This window comes from Copadichromis virginalis, linkage group LG2 (genome assembly GCF_057382275.1).
Source record: "Copadichromis virginalis isolate Kocher_CV1m ecotype Utaka linkage group LG2, C_Virginalis_male_GT1.1, whole genome shotgun sequence".
NCBI classification, from domain to species: domain Eukaryota; kingdom Metazoa; phylum Chordata; class Actinopteri; order Cichliformes; family Cichlidae; genus Copadichromis; species Copadichromis virginalis.
Genome location: NC_140619.1, coordinates 7849415 through 7868352, shown reverse-complemented (window position 1 = coordinate 7868352; position 18938 = coordinate 7849415). Strand labels below are relative to the sequence as shown.

General features: G+C 42.4%; 1 protein-coding gene across 1 annotated transcript; it reads left to right on the top strand.

Moving 5' to 3' along the window:
• The first annotated feature begins 13 nt into the window (after positions 1-13).
• Positions 14-18527, top strand: nudt6 (nudix (nucleoside diphosphate linked moiety X)-type motif 6). Its single transcript, XM_085469762.1, has 5 exons — positions 14-504; positions 1242-1445; positions 14164-14219; positions 17027-17081; positions 17442-18527. Exons 1-5 carry the CDS (start codon positions 252-254, stop codon positions 17819-17821), a joined length of 948 nt encoding a protein of 315 aa, XP_085325888.1. The 5' UTR covers positions 14-251; the 3' UTR covers positions 17822-18527.
• Positions 18528-18938: the final 411 nt, after the last annotated feature.

The following is an 18938-nucleotide window of genomic DNA, read 5'->3' as shown; positions in this document are numbered from 1 at the left end:
AGAATTACATGGGTTAATTGGCAGATTCTTTGGCCAATTTTAACGCAATACCCATGCGTTCCAAGCTAAAGTAATCTAAAAGAATTGCGAAAGGAGTTTGGTTCACGTGTCAGGGCTGTTTTAGTGGTTCATTACGGTATTTATGCAATTTCCTGCACGGACGTTTACGCAACTGTACTAGACAGCTCGTTTACCGGCTGTCAGCTGAATATATTCTGCTTTTATTCGGTTACTTATCGTGTTACGGTAATATGGCTGGCTGTACCTTTGTTGCCAGACTTTTGCCGTTGGCGAGAGGCCGCTTTTGTAATAACATGTCTCTTCCCGTACGCACAGCTACCCGTGCCTTTTCCTGCACTTTAACTTGTTCACAGCTTCAGCAAGTCCACGGGGTCAGCGCTTTAACGGGGAAAGTGGACCGATTCGGTGGAGTGACAGTGAACCTGGCTGAGGTCGGACTGCCGGGTGACATCAGCGAGAGCTCATTCAGCGGTTTACTGCAAGGTTTGTCGCCCTGAACTCTGGCTGCTGTGTAGGAGGAGAGGGAAGGCAATGCGCGCATCCTGTTTACCCCAAAAGCTCTTAAATCATCAACCTGTCTTAACTAGTGGTCTGACAGTTATCTATAATAGGCCGGTACTGTTTGTACATAAGGTATTATATATTTAATGTTAAATTGCTCATAGCATCTAAGCCAAGGGAGCATGTCTGGGGTATAAAATGTTTTTAAAATATGTTCTGTGTTGTTTCTCCGAGCAAAAGCAATATTACTTTTAAAACATTGATACTATTGTTATTACATTGCAATTACTGAAAGTTCATCTTCGGGGGTTTACATGTTTTCATATGGTTCTTCTTTATTTTTTCAGCTCTCCCTTTCATTGAGCCAGCACTCGCTATCTTACTTAAATGTAAAATGAAAACTCTCAATGAGCAATTAAAAATGTCCCTTATCTATTTTTGTGGCTGCTTTAATCCAGTTAGCTGTTTTTCAGTTGTCCATCTTTAAACTCTACTCACATGAAAGCTACTTCCACCAGAAACGTGTCTGCTGTTTGTCATTCTCTCTTTATCTTTTCACATCTCTCTCTTGAGATTGTCTTCACAATTCAATTAGGTGCAAATGCCTTTTAAAAGCTTTTCACTTTTTATTATGTCACTTCTGCAACATATTAACTGTTTCTTTATGTACTTTATAGTTTATGGGAGATACAAAATTAAACTGTATCTGAACTCTGCAGATTCTTTAGCTCAGTGGAAAGCAGAGGGGAAGGCAGCAGTGTGGCTTCGAGTACCCATCTCGCTGAGTCGATGTGCTGCCGCCGCCTCGGCTCACGGCTTCACCTTCCATCATGCCAGAAACGACTACGCCATGCTGGCTCTTTGGCTGGGAGAGGGGGAGAGCAGACTTCCAGGTTTTGCAACTCACCAAATTGGAGTGGCAGGTAGAGATTTCTGCCCTGAAAGTTAGGGGGGGGGGAACTCCTCTTGACTCTGGAAGCAGTTTTTACAGGAAAAGTCTCACCTGAGGTCCTTTTATTACCATTACAGTAAACTACAGTGGCTACAGCACATGTCTCAAAAATGCAAAGTGATTCAGTGGGCCAGAACCCACTGGAAACCATAAGACTGAGTTATAAGAGAGTTACGAAGTGGACCTTTGGTTAAGATTATCCAATCAAACCAGTGGGTTCAAAGAGTAATAATATATATGCTAAAATACAGATAAAGTGTGGGTAATAATTATTTGACCCCTGCTGAATTTGTAAGTATGCTCAGTTACAAAGAAATGAACATTCTCTCAGTTTTATGGTAGTTTCATTTTAATGGAGAGAGACAGAAAATCAGCCAGAAATAATGAAAAAACACAAATTACATAAAAAATGTAAACAGATTTTTATGTCACAGAGTAAAATAAGTATTTGATCTCCAAGCAAAATATGACTTAGGGCTTGGTGGAGAAATCCTTGTTGCCAAGCACAATGGTAAGACGTTTGTTTGTTGGTCACAAGGCTTCCACCCATCTCAGGAGGGATGTTGGCCCACTACACCTTTAAAGTGCTGTGAAAAAGGTTTTTTTTTTCTTTAAAAACATATTTTACACACTTACATGTTTCATACTGTGAAACAAATTATAATGATAGACAAAGATAACTCGAGTAAAGTGATGATTTAATTTATTAAGAGACAAAAGCTATCCAAACATACGTGGCGCTATGTGAAAAAGTAAAGCTAAAAACTGGTTGCGTCACCCTCGACAACAAGAACTGCAATCAAGCATTTGCGAGAAGTCTTTCTTTCACAATGAGTCTTTCACATCGCTGTGGATTTCAATCTAATGAAATCATCAATTAAAAACTATTTTGTATTTATTCAAAATGCCCTTTTTTTCTTTGTCTAACATTACATTTTTTTGATGATTTGAAACATGTAAGTGTGACAAAAATGCAAAAAAATAAGATCTCAGGAAGGTGGCTGACATTTTTTCACATCACTGCATTTACGGCCACTCTGTGGAAGTTCTCTTTCAAACATTCGTTTCGGTTTCTCATTATGGGGAAAACTCTCTCAGCGTTGTCCTCAGAAGCCTCTATGGCATTACTCCAGCCAGCATTGGCTGGCACTTGTGACGCTTGCGCCAGGGAGGTGCCACCCTCCCCCCTATAAAAGGGTGTGACGCAGCGTCACCCGTCATTCAATTTCCTCTTCTCGCTTCTTAGAAACCTCATTTCTCCTGACTGTCAGCGTTAGTGCCTGCTTAACTTTCCACTCGAGCAAGCTAACACCTTGGTCACCAGGTGCTAGTACGGCTCGCTTTTCCGGTTGCCTGTTCTTCACTACAGAGCCAGATTGGAGAGTGTGTTAGCTGCCATCACACACCTAGCACAACAGTTAGCTGACCAAGCTAACTGTCCTTGCTACACATGGTCACCAAGCCAAGTACCACAAGAGCTAGCCACCACACTAGCCAGGTCATACTAGCTCACCATAGCTACCCGACCGATTTAAAAAAAAAAAAAAAAAAAAAAAGATCAGCGTTAGCTGTCCAGCCATTCCAAGCTACACCAAGGTTCCTTAATATGGCAGACTGTAAACCGCTGCCCAGAATTTGTCCCTGCAGATGCGCAATCTCAGGTTCAGATACACATGAGGCTTGTGTGATGTGCCTCGGGCTGCAAAGCGCCCACACTGGGTTCAGGCAAACTCTGCGCTTGCCTTTGTCGAAGGCTAGCCCACCAGGCTAGCCTGTCGAAGAAGGACCCAATGCTGTCTCCAATTGGCGCACCGATGGAGCACACTGAGTCAGCCACACCAGGTACCAGCTGGGGCAACGAGATGGATATCATCCTCCAGCTGGTGGACAGTGCTAAGGTCAGCTGTGAAGCTATGCTGTCTGATTCCCTGAAGGATAATGACGAGCTACTCATAGAATCCTCTGAGGGAGCATCGTAACATCTTGTTCAGACGAGGATGACAACGTTTTCTTTGCCCCTTCTGGTCAGAATACTGCGACACAAGGTCTGATTGTGATAACCCCGGCACACAGTCACACAGGTATGGAGCTATTTGCAAAACAGGCAGCTGAAAAGTTGGCAGTCCCATGGCCCACAGTGACAACGGAGACCTCCACCTCAAGGTACAAGGTTAAAAGGCTCCCTAAAGCAAAGCGCACTACTAAGCAGGTACTGCCACTTATCCCCGAATGCATGGACAAGGTCATACGCTGCTGGGCAAAGCCATTTTTGTCACCCAACCCCGTGCAGGGAGTAGTGGCATTTGACTGCGCTGGAACGAAGGAGAAGGGCATCTACCAAATTCCCATAGTGGAGAATCTGGTGGCTTCTCATCTCCACCGAACTTCTACAATCCTCCCTGGTTGACAAGGCGTATAAATCAGTTGCCACCACCGTGAGGGCATTGAACACCTCATCACTCCTGCTAGCCTACTCGGCAGAGCTCCAGGACCAGACTGCTGTGAACCCCGATGCTAGCAAGCTGTGGGAAGAGCTGGGCGTCATTACAGACCAGTGTCTCCACCTTACTAGAGCAGCAGTACAAGCGGCGGGCAGAGCGCTCAGCTCTCAAGATAGCTGAACTTGTTGGGACTTTCGGACAGAGAAAAACGTGACATTCTGGATGAAAGCATCAACCCCACTGGGCTTTTTAGGGACCACCGTTGCTACCATGCAAAGATTGTGTGAGGAAAAAAAGAAAGAGGGAAGGGCCCTGCAGCTGTGTCTCCCTAGGAAGACCCAGGCTGCACCTCCGTCTACGATCGCTCAGGTCACCAGCTGTCCAGCCGGCGTGCCGACATTTAAAATCCCTTGCCGCCCAGCTCCACAGGTTGCGGCCCAGTGTCCCCTAGGATCGCAGAACCCTAAGACCTACTGGCCTAGGAAACACGTCCCACCTGGTGCCGCTCAGGGTGCCCCACCACCAGCCAAGCAGTCAGACCACAAGAAGAAGCAAACTGCCTAACATCTCCCCACAGGGAGATCGGAGCCGGACCAGCCCGGGCTCCAAGTTCACTTCAGGACTCAGTATGGAGAAGTGTGTTCTGCCTCCGTCTTCCAGCGCCTGGGACTCGATTTGGATCCCGCAGAGCACATTCCAACAAAGAGACGAGACACTGTTCAGCTGAGTCAAGCGTGTCACAGTCTCACAAAAGCACACTGTTTATTAAAAACTCACCCCCTGCATCCAGGCATGTTGCCAAGGGCACAGGAAAAATGTGTGAAAAACACAGAAAATATGTTGAAAAACATAATGCCTTCACACCCCCAGGCACCACCAGGGTCGATTTCCTAAGTGGTGTCCAGTCCCATGAACGCTGGTCAAGCACGGGCCACCTGTGCATGCACTTTCGGGTCTGGGCTACAGGACCAGTTTCTGCCACAAGAGGGAGCCAAAGTCCCATGTACTTTGGAGTGCCTGACTTTGGGGCCCCTGTCAGCAAGAATAGAGAGATGGCGAGCTCTTGCTGTGTCAGAGTGGGTTGTGAGAACATTAGAGCGAGGCAACCATTTGTAATTCCCAACCACCCCTCCCAGATTTCACAGAGTGATTTTCTCTCTTGCAAAAGGCGAATCAGCCAGGATTCTGCAAGAAGAAATAACTACCTTGCTATCAAAGGGTGCAGTACAAGAAATACCCGAGGACCAGAGGTAATGAAGCTTTTACTCAAAGCATTTTCTCGTGCCCAAGAATGGAGGGGGACTACATCCGATACTGGACCTATCAGCATCTGAGGTCATACAAATTCAGGATGTTGACAACCACCACTCTGCCGCATGTAGTGCACCCAGGCGATTGGTTTACATCAATAAACCTGAAGGACGCATATTTTCACATCCCTATTTACCCGCCTCACAGAAAATTCCTGAGATTTGCGTTTCAGGGCAGAATGTATGAGTACCAGGTTGTGCCATTTGGTCTCCCATAATGGGAAGAGAGCGTACCAGGTTGACAGTGGATCACCTGATGGCTCTGGGTTTCACCATAAACTATGAAAAGAGTGTCCCGCAGCCAGCTCAGGCCATCTCTTTCATAGGAATAGCTCTAAACTCCTTGTACAGAGTGTGTCTCTCTGTGGACAGAGTAAAAAGTGAGCGACAACTGGGACTCACGACAGAGGGCTGCTCATATAAACTGGTTAGAATTGATAGCAGCGTTTCTAGCACTGAGACACTTTCTTTAATTTCTCACACTCTAACCAGAGTGAAAGAGAGAGGGCTAACAATGATATTGATTGCCCCAAGGTGGACGAGGTCCCATTGGTTAGCGGAGATTATGCCCCTTTTGTGGAGCAAACTCTTTCCTCTCCATCTCCGACGAGTCCTAGTCTCCCAAGCCAGGGGGGAGAGTTTTCACCCTCACCCCGAGCACCTCGCTCTGTGGCTTGGCCTGTGAGAGGTTGAATCTGAGGATGGCAGGACTCCCCCCAGGGTGTTATAACCACTATTCACAGTGCTAGAGGCCCCTCCACAAGATCATTGTATGAGAACAAGTGGAGGGTATTTGAGGAGTGGTGTGGAAAGTCTCACACTCTCTCCTTTCAGTGCTCTGTGACAACAATTCTCTCCTTTCTCCAGGAATTGTTAGATACTTTTCCACAATTAAAGTATATCTAGCTGCCATTTCAGCCTGTCATGTGGGCTTCGTGGATGGCCCAGTGAGCCATCACCAACTAGTCTACCGTTTTATGAAAGGGGAACAACGGCTCCACCCGGTGTCTAAATCTCTTGTCCCCACATGTGCTGGGGGCCTTTGTGCCCAAAAATCCTCATCTCCAATCCACCCCATTGGAGCTGGAAGCTTTTTGCCCTCCTGGGTTTTAAATGCACCTTAGAACACACATGCATCAACACTAAAATGAGCGGGTGGAGGGAGGTTTGGAGTCTTCTCTCACCCCCGTTCTCTGCGGCCTGCTGGAGCGGGGGGGCTAGGAGGAGGAGTTGGCCGTCGGACTGGGGTCTGGAATGTGGGGCCTCCCTGCTGCTGCGGAGTCGGGGCGGTCTGCTTCTCCCCACCGCAGGGAAAAGGGTAACACCACCTGGGTCTGGGTGCATTTCCCCCCTCCAGGGACAAGGGTACCTAGACCCGGTTCATAGAGTAAGCTTGGGGAGTGTGATCGTGTGTACAGCGTCTCTTTATGTCTGTCTCCACGTTGGTTGAGTGTGGAGTAAGTGCATATGAGAGCATGAGGGTGGGAATGGATGTTTGTATCTGTGTGTGCCTGTATGTCTGTGTCTATATGTCAGGTTGGGTATCAGACGCCACCTCTCTGGGGACATCTCAGGCCCTCCAAGGTTTGGAGGCCTATCTCCCCCCACCACCACTTCCCCTGCCGGTGGCGGACTCCCTCAGACATTGGTGCGTTGGTGGTTCTTTGTGTCCGGGGGTGGGCGTCCAGGTACACACCGGCTCACTCCTTGGCGGCCGCTTATCGGGGCCTGGAGCCTGGGGCTCGCTCGGGCCACTTCGGAGGTGGGGTGCCCCCGGCCTCTCGGCCTGGGGCTCGGTCACTCAGGCACAGCTGGCTGCTGGCGGAGCTCACGGGCGCGTCACTGCAACCCCCCCTGGCTTCTGCTCCGCGGCTGCTGAGTGAGCCCTCATCTGGGACTCTCCTCAGCTCTTTCTGGGACAGTGGCGCAGCTGCCCCTCTGTTGGTCTTCCTTGGTCTCTTGTGTTCTGGGGGCCTCTGGATGTCTGGAGTTTTGATCTCCTCCATACCTGCTTCACGCCCTGGAGGATGGGGCTGTGGCCCCCCCACACCCTCTAGCAGATTATTACATGAAGGAACCTTTTAAAAAAACAAGCACGTCCATGCTCACAGGTGTACACACGGGTGATCACACACACAAACTACACCCTTTTTGGCTCCTACCTCAAAGCACACTGTGCGCTGTCGATCTTACGTGCTGCACAATAATGTTTAATATTTAGTATTTACTGTCATATTCCCATATATCATCGTGATGTTGTTTATTCTATTACTCTCGTTTTCTTCTGCTTGTTTTCTTTTTTCTTTCTCAGGGGTGATCCAGGTGATCGATATATGCATTTTTTTTTCTCTGCTTATTCTGTTGGTTTTTGTTTTTTGCCCTTCTCCCCCGTCCCCCTTTTCAGCTGTTTCTCTTTCCCTCTTTCTTTCTCCCCTTCTTTCCCCCAGTCAAGTCTGTCCCGTATTCAGCAAGTGAAAATAAAATAAACAATAAAAGGTGAATCAAATGGACCATTACGGCAAGGCTGGGATGGTCAATTTGGTAAAGTAAATCCGTTGGGCATCTTTCTTCGCCTTTAGACAATAATTCTGATGGCAAAAGAGCCAAACGGGACAGGCAAAAAAATAAAAATAAAATAAGAAGCTTTTTGCCTCCTCCTGTCTCCTCCCCTGAACAGGAGCACCTACATGCTCTCTGTCCAGTTAGGGCTTTGTGTACCTATATAGAGAGAACAAAGGCTTTCAGGAGGTCGGATCAGCTGTTTGTTTCCTGGCCTAAACCACATGTTGGGAAGCCCATTAGCAAACAATGCATTTCCCACTGGATTTTTGAGGCAATCCAATTGGCTTATTCCAGCACGGGTCTGTCACTGCACCATCTCTAGCCCACATTGTGTGGGTCCCCACGAGACCTCCTAAGGTGGCGGTCAGTTGTTCAGATGGGCTTATCTGGCAATACGGAAGTCTGCATATCCCCATAGTGAGACACCGAAACAAATGTTTGAAAGAGAACTTGAGGTTACTCTATTCCGTAACCCCCATTCTCTGATAACATGTGTGAGGTGTCTCACAAGGTCACCCTCCTTGCACGAAGTGAGGAAGAGGTGAATTTATCTTGAATGACGGGTGATGCTGCATCACACCCTTTTATAGGGAGGAGGGTGGACCCTCCCTGATGCAAGTGTCATGACTGCTAGCCAATGAGAACGGGGGTTACGGAATAGAGTAACCTCAAGTTTTGTTCTGTCTACTTGAACGTTTGCGTCCACAGTGTGTACTGTATCTTCTCCAGTATGAATTTCCCTGAATTGCCTTTTAGGGAAAAGGACAAGTTGCAGTGAGTCAAACTGGGCAAGTAGAACAGGTGTTTGTTGCCAAAAAAAACCCCTTGTTTTCATTGTTATATGCCAGTGCTGGATTGCACAATGAAATTCAGCAAAGTTCTGGTTATTTCTGTCAAATGTTCTCCTTCAGGCAGAACTCCATCGGGACAATCTGACCCTGTGGAATGAATTCAGAATGCATAACCCTTGATTCTCTCTGTACAAGTCTGAGGTCCGTGGCAGATGTCCAAGAACAAGTGATCTGGATGATACTTGCGAGGGTCATTAAACAAAATAGCCGTAGAGCTGGAACCAATCCAGAAGTGTACACATTTAAATAAATAAAAATTTTTAGGTTTTCTGAGTAAAGCTGCTGAACTATTTGATCATATCTTGTCGCCTCCTGGTAGTTTTTACATCAACCTCTCAGTGGAAAGAGTTTGTGCTGTGAAAGAGAGAATCTCATCTGTGGATGATTGAGCCGAGCACATTAGACCAAATGACAATTGTTATGGACACAAAGTCTATGTAAACCCATCAGCGATGACAACTGCCCTCCGCATTTGTTTCCTAATATGATGAGTGCCTTGCGTGTTGCGAGTGGTTGTGTGACAGAATCTGTCAGATGTGACAAAAGATGTAAAAGTGTTGAAAAATCAAACTGTATTCTGCTGTCACTTTTAAATCACTTTTAAACAGCTAAAGCTGGAGTAAACTGTGACCTACATTTGGTGCTAACACAAAACACCAGTAGTTTGTTATCATCTTTAAATGGATAAAAGCTTGTTTGTCATTTGGGATTTGCATTTTTTAACTCTGGCTCATTTCACTTACGCAAATGGAAATTCACTCAGGACTGACAGTGAAGAGACGATCAACAGGAAAAGGAGTTGCTCAGCCCAAGTGCTAACTTTGTGATTGTCCAGCAGAGGGCAGAGTGCCATTCATACCTTTACCAAAGAGTAGATGCACTTAAAGCATGTCAGAACATGTCCAGAGCATCTTTCTGAGGAATGGGGACCAGAAACTCCCTTTTTTAGATGCCAGATTTGTTTGATGATGAAACTGGGTTCAGGAATCTGAAATACACAGCTGTTTAGATTCCAGTTTCCTTATGTGTGTGCTGACTGTGGCTCTTGATTATTTTCACAAAGATACAGCAATAGGGCCAAAAGTATAACTCGTGATTGGAAAGCAGTCATCCATTAAATCCTCTGTCATCCATACGCCTGATGTCCTGCCAGACTCAGATTTTACCCAATAAGAGAGTAAAAAGGTTATTTTTCACAACTGGTTCTTATCGTAGTTTTGGCCAGTACCCCAAAACAGTACTCACTAATAACACTGTCAATTAATGTCAGAAGTTATTTGAAAGTCATAATGGCCTTGGCTTTGACCCCTAACAAAAAACAAAAGAGTGAAAGTTACTGGGAAAAACACAACTGTTTTTCACATTGCAGAGCCTTTGATTAAATCTCTAAGATAACTACAAAGGTGGGCAGGGACACTTTAGTGTCTCCTCTAAACCTGTAGTAGTCTCTTCATTTTGTAGCTTGTTATTTAGGCAGAGGTTTCAGTTCCTTTTTATTTAAGCTAGGAAATTCACTTTGTTCAGCACACTTAGCAGAGCCTTTTTTCAGTGGTCCAGGTAAACTAATTTCCATGTCTCTGTGATGCAGTGGAAAAACACTTATAGGGCTCAAATTAACTGCCACTCTTCAATATATGTTTTTATTTCATATTTGTAAGTATTTTTTTAATTTCCATTGGGAAGGGAATTTGATTCTCCCTAATCAGTCGCTACAGCGGCACCAACCTGAATCAAGCATTATTTTACATTAACATTGATGCCAAGTTTTATCTGTAGAAGAGGTAATCACAAGTAAACAACAATGCTGGGTGATTGTCTTGTTACTCTTTCCTTCTTCCTCTTCTTAGTTATTTCTCCTGCTTTTTCCTCCTTGGTTCCAGGATACAGTTTGAAGACGCTTGCCAACTGTTTTATATTTAAAACTTAGTGGGCTTGAAGCTCAGATTCATAATGACCTCATAATGTAAAGATAAGAGCATGAACCTGTAATTGTTTGCGATACCAAAGAGTAGTAGACAGTAGACAAAAATGTGTGAAATATGAAGTAAGTGGCTCAAAGTTTAACTATACAATTAAGTGATAAACAGTTTTTTCTATTGAATCCACAGGGGTTTTTTTGTCTCGTACTGTAATTCTTGCTCCCCGCTCCTCATGACCATTTTATTTCTTGGACTGAGGGCTAAATAATGATAGCCTCCTTTAGCAGAAACCAGGCCTCCTCCTGCGCCATATGGCACAGGGACTGGGGATGACATCAATTTCCACTTGGAAGTCCAAGTCAAGCCTTTAGCAAGACACATCCCTCTTTACGCATCTGTGACATTCATTTGAGGAGGCTTGTCTTGGTCGGTCAGACAGAGCAACCGGAAAAGAAAGTGGCTCATTTTTCCTCCTCCTCCTCAACTGTCAGCAGCGCATAACTGCCTTGCTTAGTCACTAGCTGCTGAGAAACATCAGAGAAAAACTGTAAATGTTGAAGTCGGATGTCCACAAATTTCTCAGCTGAGTCACTCAGACTTTGTAACTGTAGAAAGTAAAGCAATTTGCTGTTCCACAGAAACAATTTTTAGTTAACCTTGTGTTTTTGGAAATTGTCTGAGTCTTGGTCTTGTTCATTTAGAAGATTTGCAGTTCATTAAAATTTGTTGTTTTCAGGAGATATTCTATATGTATGGCTAGTATTACTTTAAATTTAGTGCCGATGAGTAATCAGCTGATGTCAAGATTTTATACATTATCAATAGATCGCATCAATCCTTGTGTCTGACAGGTGTTCCTCATAAGGCTTTCTGCCCTGTAAATTTGCTGTATTTGGTATTGTCATCATTTTTTGAAAAAAAAAAGTGTTATTCAGAGTTGTTGGTTGTTTTGTTTTTGTTTTTCTTTAACTGGCCACTAAACCAGCAGCTACACTGTAGACTAACCATTCAAAAAATTACATCATAATTTGGTAATTTAATAAAATTACCAACTGGTTACATTGTGACAAATCTAAAGCTCTAAAGTTGCAAAGTAACCACTTTTTGGGCGACGTTATATTGATCTTTTATAGCTAATGACGTAAACACAACGTAAATATATCAAAATAATGCTATTGCAGTTTTTTGTCAAACACAGTTTACATTTTTTATACTGTAAATAGAACATGTTACAGTTTATTTTTATTATTCTTTTTTATTGTTTTTTAAATTGCTGCTAAACTAGACACAAGAGATGACTAGCATGTTATTACTGTCTTGCCCCGAACAATTGTTCTCTGCAGCAAAGCTTGTGATATGTTTCTTTATCTTGTCACTACATTACTGGATGTAATTCAGTATAATTGTGGGTCCTGATCTGTGGCTATAGACTGATTTAGATGTTTGCAGTGTGGGACCTCAATAATGTCAGTGCATACTGTAAATTCCTTTAGGATAATTACCTTTACAGTTTGCCATCCATCCATTTTTTTCCACTTATTCAATTCAAGTTTACAGGAGCGCCTCAAGCCTAATGTAGATGTTACAGGTGGAGCGGCAGGGTACACTGTAGACAAGTTGCCAATCTATCACAGGGCTAACACATAGTGACAGACAAGCAGATCGCATACAGTCAGTGTTAAGAGTCACAAATTAATCTAGCCCCACGCATGTCCTTGAACTGTGGCATGTTGGAGTACACTGAAGGAACACATGGCAGAACATGCAAACACACAGAAAGGCCCTGGACTGGATTTAATCCCAGAACCTCCTTGCTTTGAGCCAACAGTGCCAACCACCTCAAGTCATTACAGTTTTAGTTCACCAAATTACTCAAATCTTCAAGCTTGTCCAGCTCAGCAGCCCAGACTGTTACCATCTTGATGTATTTGTAGGTCAGAGATTTGAAGCAAAACAGAAAACGAACAAATCAGTCGTCATCTTCTGAAACCTGACAGCGGCCTTCTTCACCACATGATGCATGTGTTATGTGTCCAACCAAATGATTGGTTTTGTGCCAGTCTACCACCACATTTTGCTTAAAATTATTACGATTTATATGCAAAATGTGAACCAGCATATAGGGACACAGGTGCTTGAATAATATATAAAATTAATGTCTGACTGATTGTAGGGCTGGGCCATATTATACCGTTCACGGTAATACCGGTATAATGTTAGGCAACAATAGGAAAATGAAATATCGCGATAGAATGGGAGTAAAACGCGCATGCGCAGTGCCTTTGTTTTCATACGCACATGGCCGATTGTTGAGTGAAACAGATGAACCAGAATTGGTTTGTAAAAATGGTGCAACTTCCGTGATGTGGAACTGGTTTGGTGTTTGTCCGTCAGATACACAACAAAGCACATTTTTTTTGCAGAACATGCAAGCGGCCGTTGTTATTGTCATATTTGTCGGACTAAGATGCTCTTAAATCTGGGAGTAATCTGGGTCCTAAACTCCGTATGCTTCAGGTCAAACAACACTGCAGCATCACTTAGAGTTAAAAACTGTCTAAATTCTTTCATCTTTACCAGGTGTAACTATAAAGTTTAACTTCCAGGCATCCATGAAAACAAAAGTTATTACATTTAACGGAGTTAGAAGTTACCAGGAAGCTAGCGGAAGTTAGCTCGCTAGTTTCGCTAGTTACCTAAGCATGATATTGCATGTTCTGACTGAGAGATTTCTGAAAAAAATCAAACGTACAGCTCTGCTATCACTTCCAACATAAATGAAGACAGGAAACTAAACAGCAGTGACGTTTGTAGGGTTACTGAAGTTGGGCTAGCTGGTATATAATGATGTGCTACGTGATCGCTAGCGACACAGCTATGTTAGCATAACATAAACAGTGAAGCTGGAGGACGAACACTAACACTTTTCCACTTATAAAAGTTAACGTGAAGGTTCTTCATGGTTAGAGACAAATGCAATCGCATGGCAGGATGCTGTAAACGGACCAAACTTCAGTCAGGAGAACAACTGAGATAATCCATCCACAATACGAGGTTAGTCATTAATATACTGCAACAACATGGGAATAGAGCAGCTGCCAGAGAATTCAACATTAATGAATCAATGGTACAGAAGTGGAGGAAGCAAGAAGAATGAGTTTAATAAAGTTTGATTTATCTGACTGCTTTGTTTCGCTTAATGTGCCTTATAATCCTGTGCACCTTATGGTCCGAAAAATACGTACTGCACACTGCAGTTTAATGTTGCAAAGCACCTCTTTTTAACTTCAGTGGATATTATACATGGTTATGCTCAGGATGTGTCAGCCCATTTCTACTGGAAATGCCTTTTGGTTAAACTTTCAGCAAGGAATTTGCATTTGCACTGTTACATTTTTATAAAGCTTTAATGTACATAAAAACCAGCTTCTTGTTTAAGTGAAAATAAATGGAAGGTTGTCTTTTTGCGCTAGTAATGTTGTGGAGTTGTATTTTGTCTCGCATCAATTATATCGTCGGTTATATCGTTATCGCAAATTTTCAAATATATATCGTGATAAATATTTTTGGCCATATCGCCCTGCTCTAACTGATTGTTTTGTCCAGGTGCAGTTGTTGATGAGTCCAGTGGAAAGGTCCTTGTTGTCCAAGACAGAAATAAGGTATCTGTTTGACTTTATTATTTAAATGCGCTATACACCTTATATCTACACATCTTATATCCTCCTAAAAGCTGATCTGTCCAATATCAGTCACACAAATGAACCACTGATGGATCAGTCATGCTGCTGTTAAAATGTGGATGATTAGTATTTGTTTATTTAGTAACTTGGGCCTCTGTTGACTCAAACCTTGGCTGGAAATCCATTCACACTTAACATAGCTCAACACAAAATTAGCTGACCTCAAGCAAACATGATGTTTACATGAGTTGAATGCACTCAAACAGTTCTGTGTGCGTCTGTAAGCTCTCACAGAGCCCTGCTGTAGTGCTCATGGTGTTTTGAAGTTAACTTACAACAGGCCTCTTTTGAATCCTCTTCGACACAGCTTTGTTTGCATTTTCGGTCAGCCCAAACAAGATTGCTGGCAATTTTGAAAAGTGATTGTGTAATGTTGATGTCATTTGGGAACTGTTACTCTCATAAGATGTCCTTTATAAGATGTTAAGACCTTTTCAAATAAGCAGCCTAAACTAGTGGAAAATCTGATGTCAGGTAGTTTTGATCTTGAGCATACTATGTAACCATCATGGTCAGTTAAAAAGAAACCAAAATGAAATGCAGGACAGCAACAGCCAACTTCCTGAACTTAAGGTTTCAAACCAAAGTCTGACATTATGGTGGCTGTGTACATCTTTTATTACAGTATGTGGTATTTTCCTTGTAATTAATAGAGACAGGTTCATACATTAAGATTGTCAAATATAAGGTCCTGGGCCCAAAAGCGGCCCAGCAAAGACTCCTATTCAGGCCACTGGATGGCATTGGAAAAAGTCGATGGCATACATTTTTGCCAATTTAGAGTTTTCTGGTAGCATCTTATTACAGCTCAGTGGTAACAGTAGGGTAACAAGGCAGAAACGAGAATGTATATAGAGAGTTTAAACTGTAATAATCTCATCGTAAAAATGTAATATTGACTGATGTTTAGGCATATTTGGATAGTATTACTATATTATAATGCTTGAATTAATCCTACATTAGGTTCCGAGCATTCTAATTTGTTTAAAAGCAATACTGTAAATATTATATGTAATGTCTGGATTATTAAATGGAAACATCTGTAGTAGTTTCTCTGTAATGAGCAGAAAACGGCTGCAAAATGCAAAGCCGCCTGTTTCTATTTGATAACATATCATATTATATGTTAGACAGATAAAAAGTGCTATCAGTTTTCCTCCTGATGAAGTCCTCTGTGAAGTAATTAAGTAATACAGAAACAATTAGGTGACATTAGAGTTTCTGTTTTTTCACTACTATCTACTATATATTTTGACATTTTCAGCAGCTTTGCAGATAATGTCAGTATTACCTGTGCTGGCATGCCACAAAACCAGCACATGAGCATGTTTGTTCCACAAACATTAACTGCAACACATGTACCATTGTTCACTGTCAAAGCAAAGTGGCAAAAGGCTGGACCTCTACATGCAAAAAACATCTCTCAAATGTCTGCTAGAAATAAAAGAAGTGATCAGTGCCAAACCCAACAGAAACTATTGCAGTCCTGATCCAAGAGGTTTGACCTATGTATGCAAGATCCAGATTTATTAACCCAGTTATTATACTGAGGTATAGGTACAAATATTATATTTAAAACATTTCTTTTAAGTTAAGAAACAGATCTTAACATATCCATATGTTGCATTATAAATGACAGATTTTGCTTACATCTAACATGTGCACCAGTCTACAGTCATGGGAGCATGTAATGTATTTTGTCCCAAAGCAGAGACGAGCAGTTAGTGGCCTGGAAGTGTAGAGAGTCTTCTATCTCCTCTTCCCCTGCTCCTCCTCCTTCTTTCCTCCTCCCTATCGAGCTGTTTACTGGAAACGAGCTTTATAACAGTCTGGCCCTTTGGCAGTAGAAAGTTCCTTACAGGCCGAGTCTGTTCAGAGCATGCTAAGGGTTATGAACTTCCTGAAAAGAAACCAAACTTTATCACTCTTGGAGGACAACTTACATATTCCCAGTGGGCTCAAGGTAATTATATCCATCAGGGAGCTGAATGAGGTAATGGTAAGAGTGTTTAACCATCATGCAATGACATTTACGCAGCATTTCTCGGTAGATTTAGTGTGAACAGATTGCGTACGGTCAGCATTCTTACAGCACTTCTTTGGAATGATTTTACATTCCGCTGCGTGTCCTTCTGTGGGGAAGAGAGAGACGCTCGACTTTTTAAGAACCTCAACAATTATTGTTACACAAAGTCTCTTTATTTCTTTCTACCAGCACACTTTAGAAACCGTTCCAAAAATATAGCATTTGGTTTACAATACATGAAAATAAATGCCGTAGTGCATTTGTGTTCCTCACAAAGAGAGGATCTGCAAGGGAAAAAAAGCGCAGCACATTCTTTAAGTAACTACAAAAATATATATACACAGACATCATAATTTAACCAGCAGCATACTGTCATTAAATATCAAAGGTAAGTGGTGAAACAGTTGTGGAAGACATACTTCACCACAGCAAATGTAAAAGTCTCCAGAGTGAGGAAATAAATCTAAAACATAACATGAAAGGATGCTCAGACTGGAGCATTTCTCATCTCATTATTACAGCTTGATCCATGGTCATTTTCTAACAGAGGAAACAAAATGTGGCATTATTAAGTGACTTTAGACTAAGACTGAAATAGACCTTGTTGCAGTGTACATGTTGATAATTATCTAAGATACATTTACAGCAGTGCCATATATCACAATTGAAGTTAAATTTGAACTTTGCTCTGGAATTTCAGACAAAGAATGCTTGGAAGTTTCCCGGTGGTTTGTCTGATCCAGGAGAAAATATTGGTGAGTGTCACGCTCAACAGAGCAAAAGAACTAATACAGTACATGTAGCTAAATTCTTTGGAGTGTAACATTATACTTAAAGATGATACATATACATTCATTTGAACTATACAAAATAAGGCACATGATATATATGCAAATTCTTCAAATTCACCTTTTCTTTTAAAAAGCAGCTTTAAAATTATGTACATGACCCAACCCGAAAAGCAGCATCAAATGTTCAAAAATATATGTGTATTTTCCTTTTTCCCTTCTTAACGCCATCTGCAAGGTAATACTGACAGTGGAATTGGATCATCGTTCCTAGATCAAAGTCTTTTAAATGCCTCCATGTATAAATGTTAAATAAATCTTTCTCAGGTACGACTGCTGTTCGTGAAGTGTTTGAGGAAACTGGTGTTCGCTCCGAGTTCAGATCTCTGCTAAGTATCCGGCAGCAGCACAACCACCCCGGTGCCTTCGGCATGTCTGACATGTACATCATCTGCCGGCTGAGCCCGCTAACCTACGAGATCAACTTCTGCACTCAGGAGTGTCTACGCTGCGAGTGGCTGGACATCAGCGAGCTGGCCAAAACCAGCGAGACCACGCCCATCACCTCTCGCTTAGCCAGTCTTCTGCTTCATGGCCTGGAGCACGGCTTTGATAAGATTGACCTCAACATGGAGGAGCTTCCTGCTGTTTACTCTGGGAGGTTTTACCAGTTATATTACAGACAGCTTCCCATACTGAAATTATAGGAGCTCCACAGATCACCTCATTGTAGCCAGATATGGTGAAGCACGGTTGTCACCATTAGTCAAATATTAAAAATGTATTTATAGCTGGACTGTTACTTTTGAAGAATTACAGTGTAACCGGTTGGATTAAAAACACACTGCAAATTTTAGGATGCTTTTTGCATCTGCATTGCTGCAGTTTTAAATGTTTTATTTAACACGTCTTGGTGGCCATGTTCAAAACCCAAAGTTGGCGGTCTTGTAATATGTATTAATCAATGATAAAAAATGACATCACTGTCAGAGATAAGTGGTGACTTTAGCTAATTTTATCTTGGTTCCAGTTTCATTTCAGAAATGGGAAAAAACTGCCAACTTTGTAAGTCAAAAATGAATTCTTTACCACCCAAACAACTGCCAGCAATGAATATAGGTTTTCCTCTCCATGTTGGTCATTTACATCAGCGGTCTCCAACCCCCGAGTCGTAGGGTACCGGGCCGCGAGAGTTCAGGCTCGGGTGTGAAATTTATGGTTTTCAGGGGTTTTATCGGTTTTTATAGTTTTTTTTTATTTTTATTGTTTTTAGCGTTAACTCTGTTTCTCTGGGTCTTTTACCATGTGTTATGAATACATTTTTTTTGGTACCGGTACTGGTTTTATTTTGTTGTATTTATCCGCGACGCCTTAAAGGCCGGTCTGTGAAAATATTGTCAGACATAAACCGGTCCGTGGCGCAAAAAAGGTTGGGGACCGCTGATTGACTTTTTCACAGTCAGTAATATGGTGATGACAAGGCAAAGCAATGTCTTTAAAATGTTGTGCTGGGATTTAAAGGTTGTGTTTCTTGCCGAACAAGCACAATCAACAGCCAATAATACAACAATTCACCAAGTCAACACTTATCTATTTAACAGTCCAAGTCCTACGTGTTCAAAAGGAGAAGAAATGCTTGGGTTTTGCTTTTAGTGTTTCTTCTTCTTTTAATTCAAATTTTATATTTTTCAGACTTCTATAATACAGTTAGATTATTGTCGGATTTAAACGTGTTTTCTTATTTATGAAAACACTCAAATATGCAGTATATTACCAACACCCTGCACTTAAACCCAGACTCCAACTTAGACTTTCATTAGGTTA

Coding starts and splice junctions, on each gene's coding strand:
- nudt6 (XM_085469762.1), top strand. CDS start 252: ATGGCTGGCTGTACCTTTGTTGCCAGACTTTTGCCGTTGGCGAGAGGC. Junction 14,220..17,026: donor TTGTCCAAGACAGAAATAAG/GTATCTGTTTGA, acceptor CTGGAATTTCAG/ACAAAGAATGCTTGGAAGTT. Junction 17,082..17,441: donor TGATCCAGGAGAAAATATTG/GTGAGTGTCACG, acceptor AATCTTTCTCAG/GTACGACTGCTGTTCGTGAA.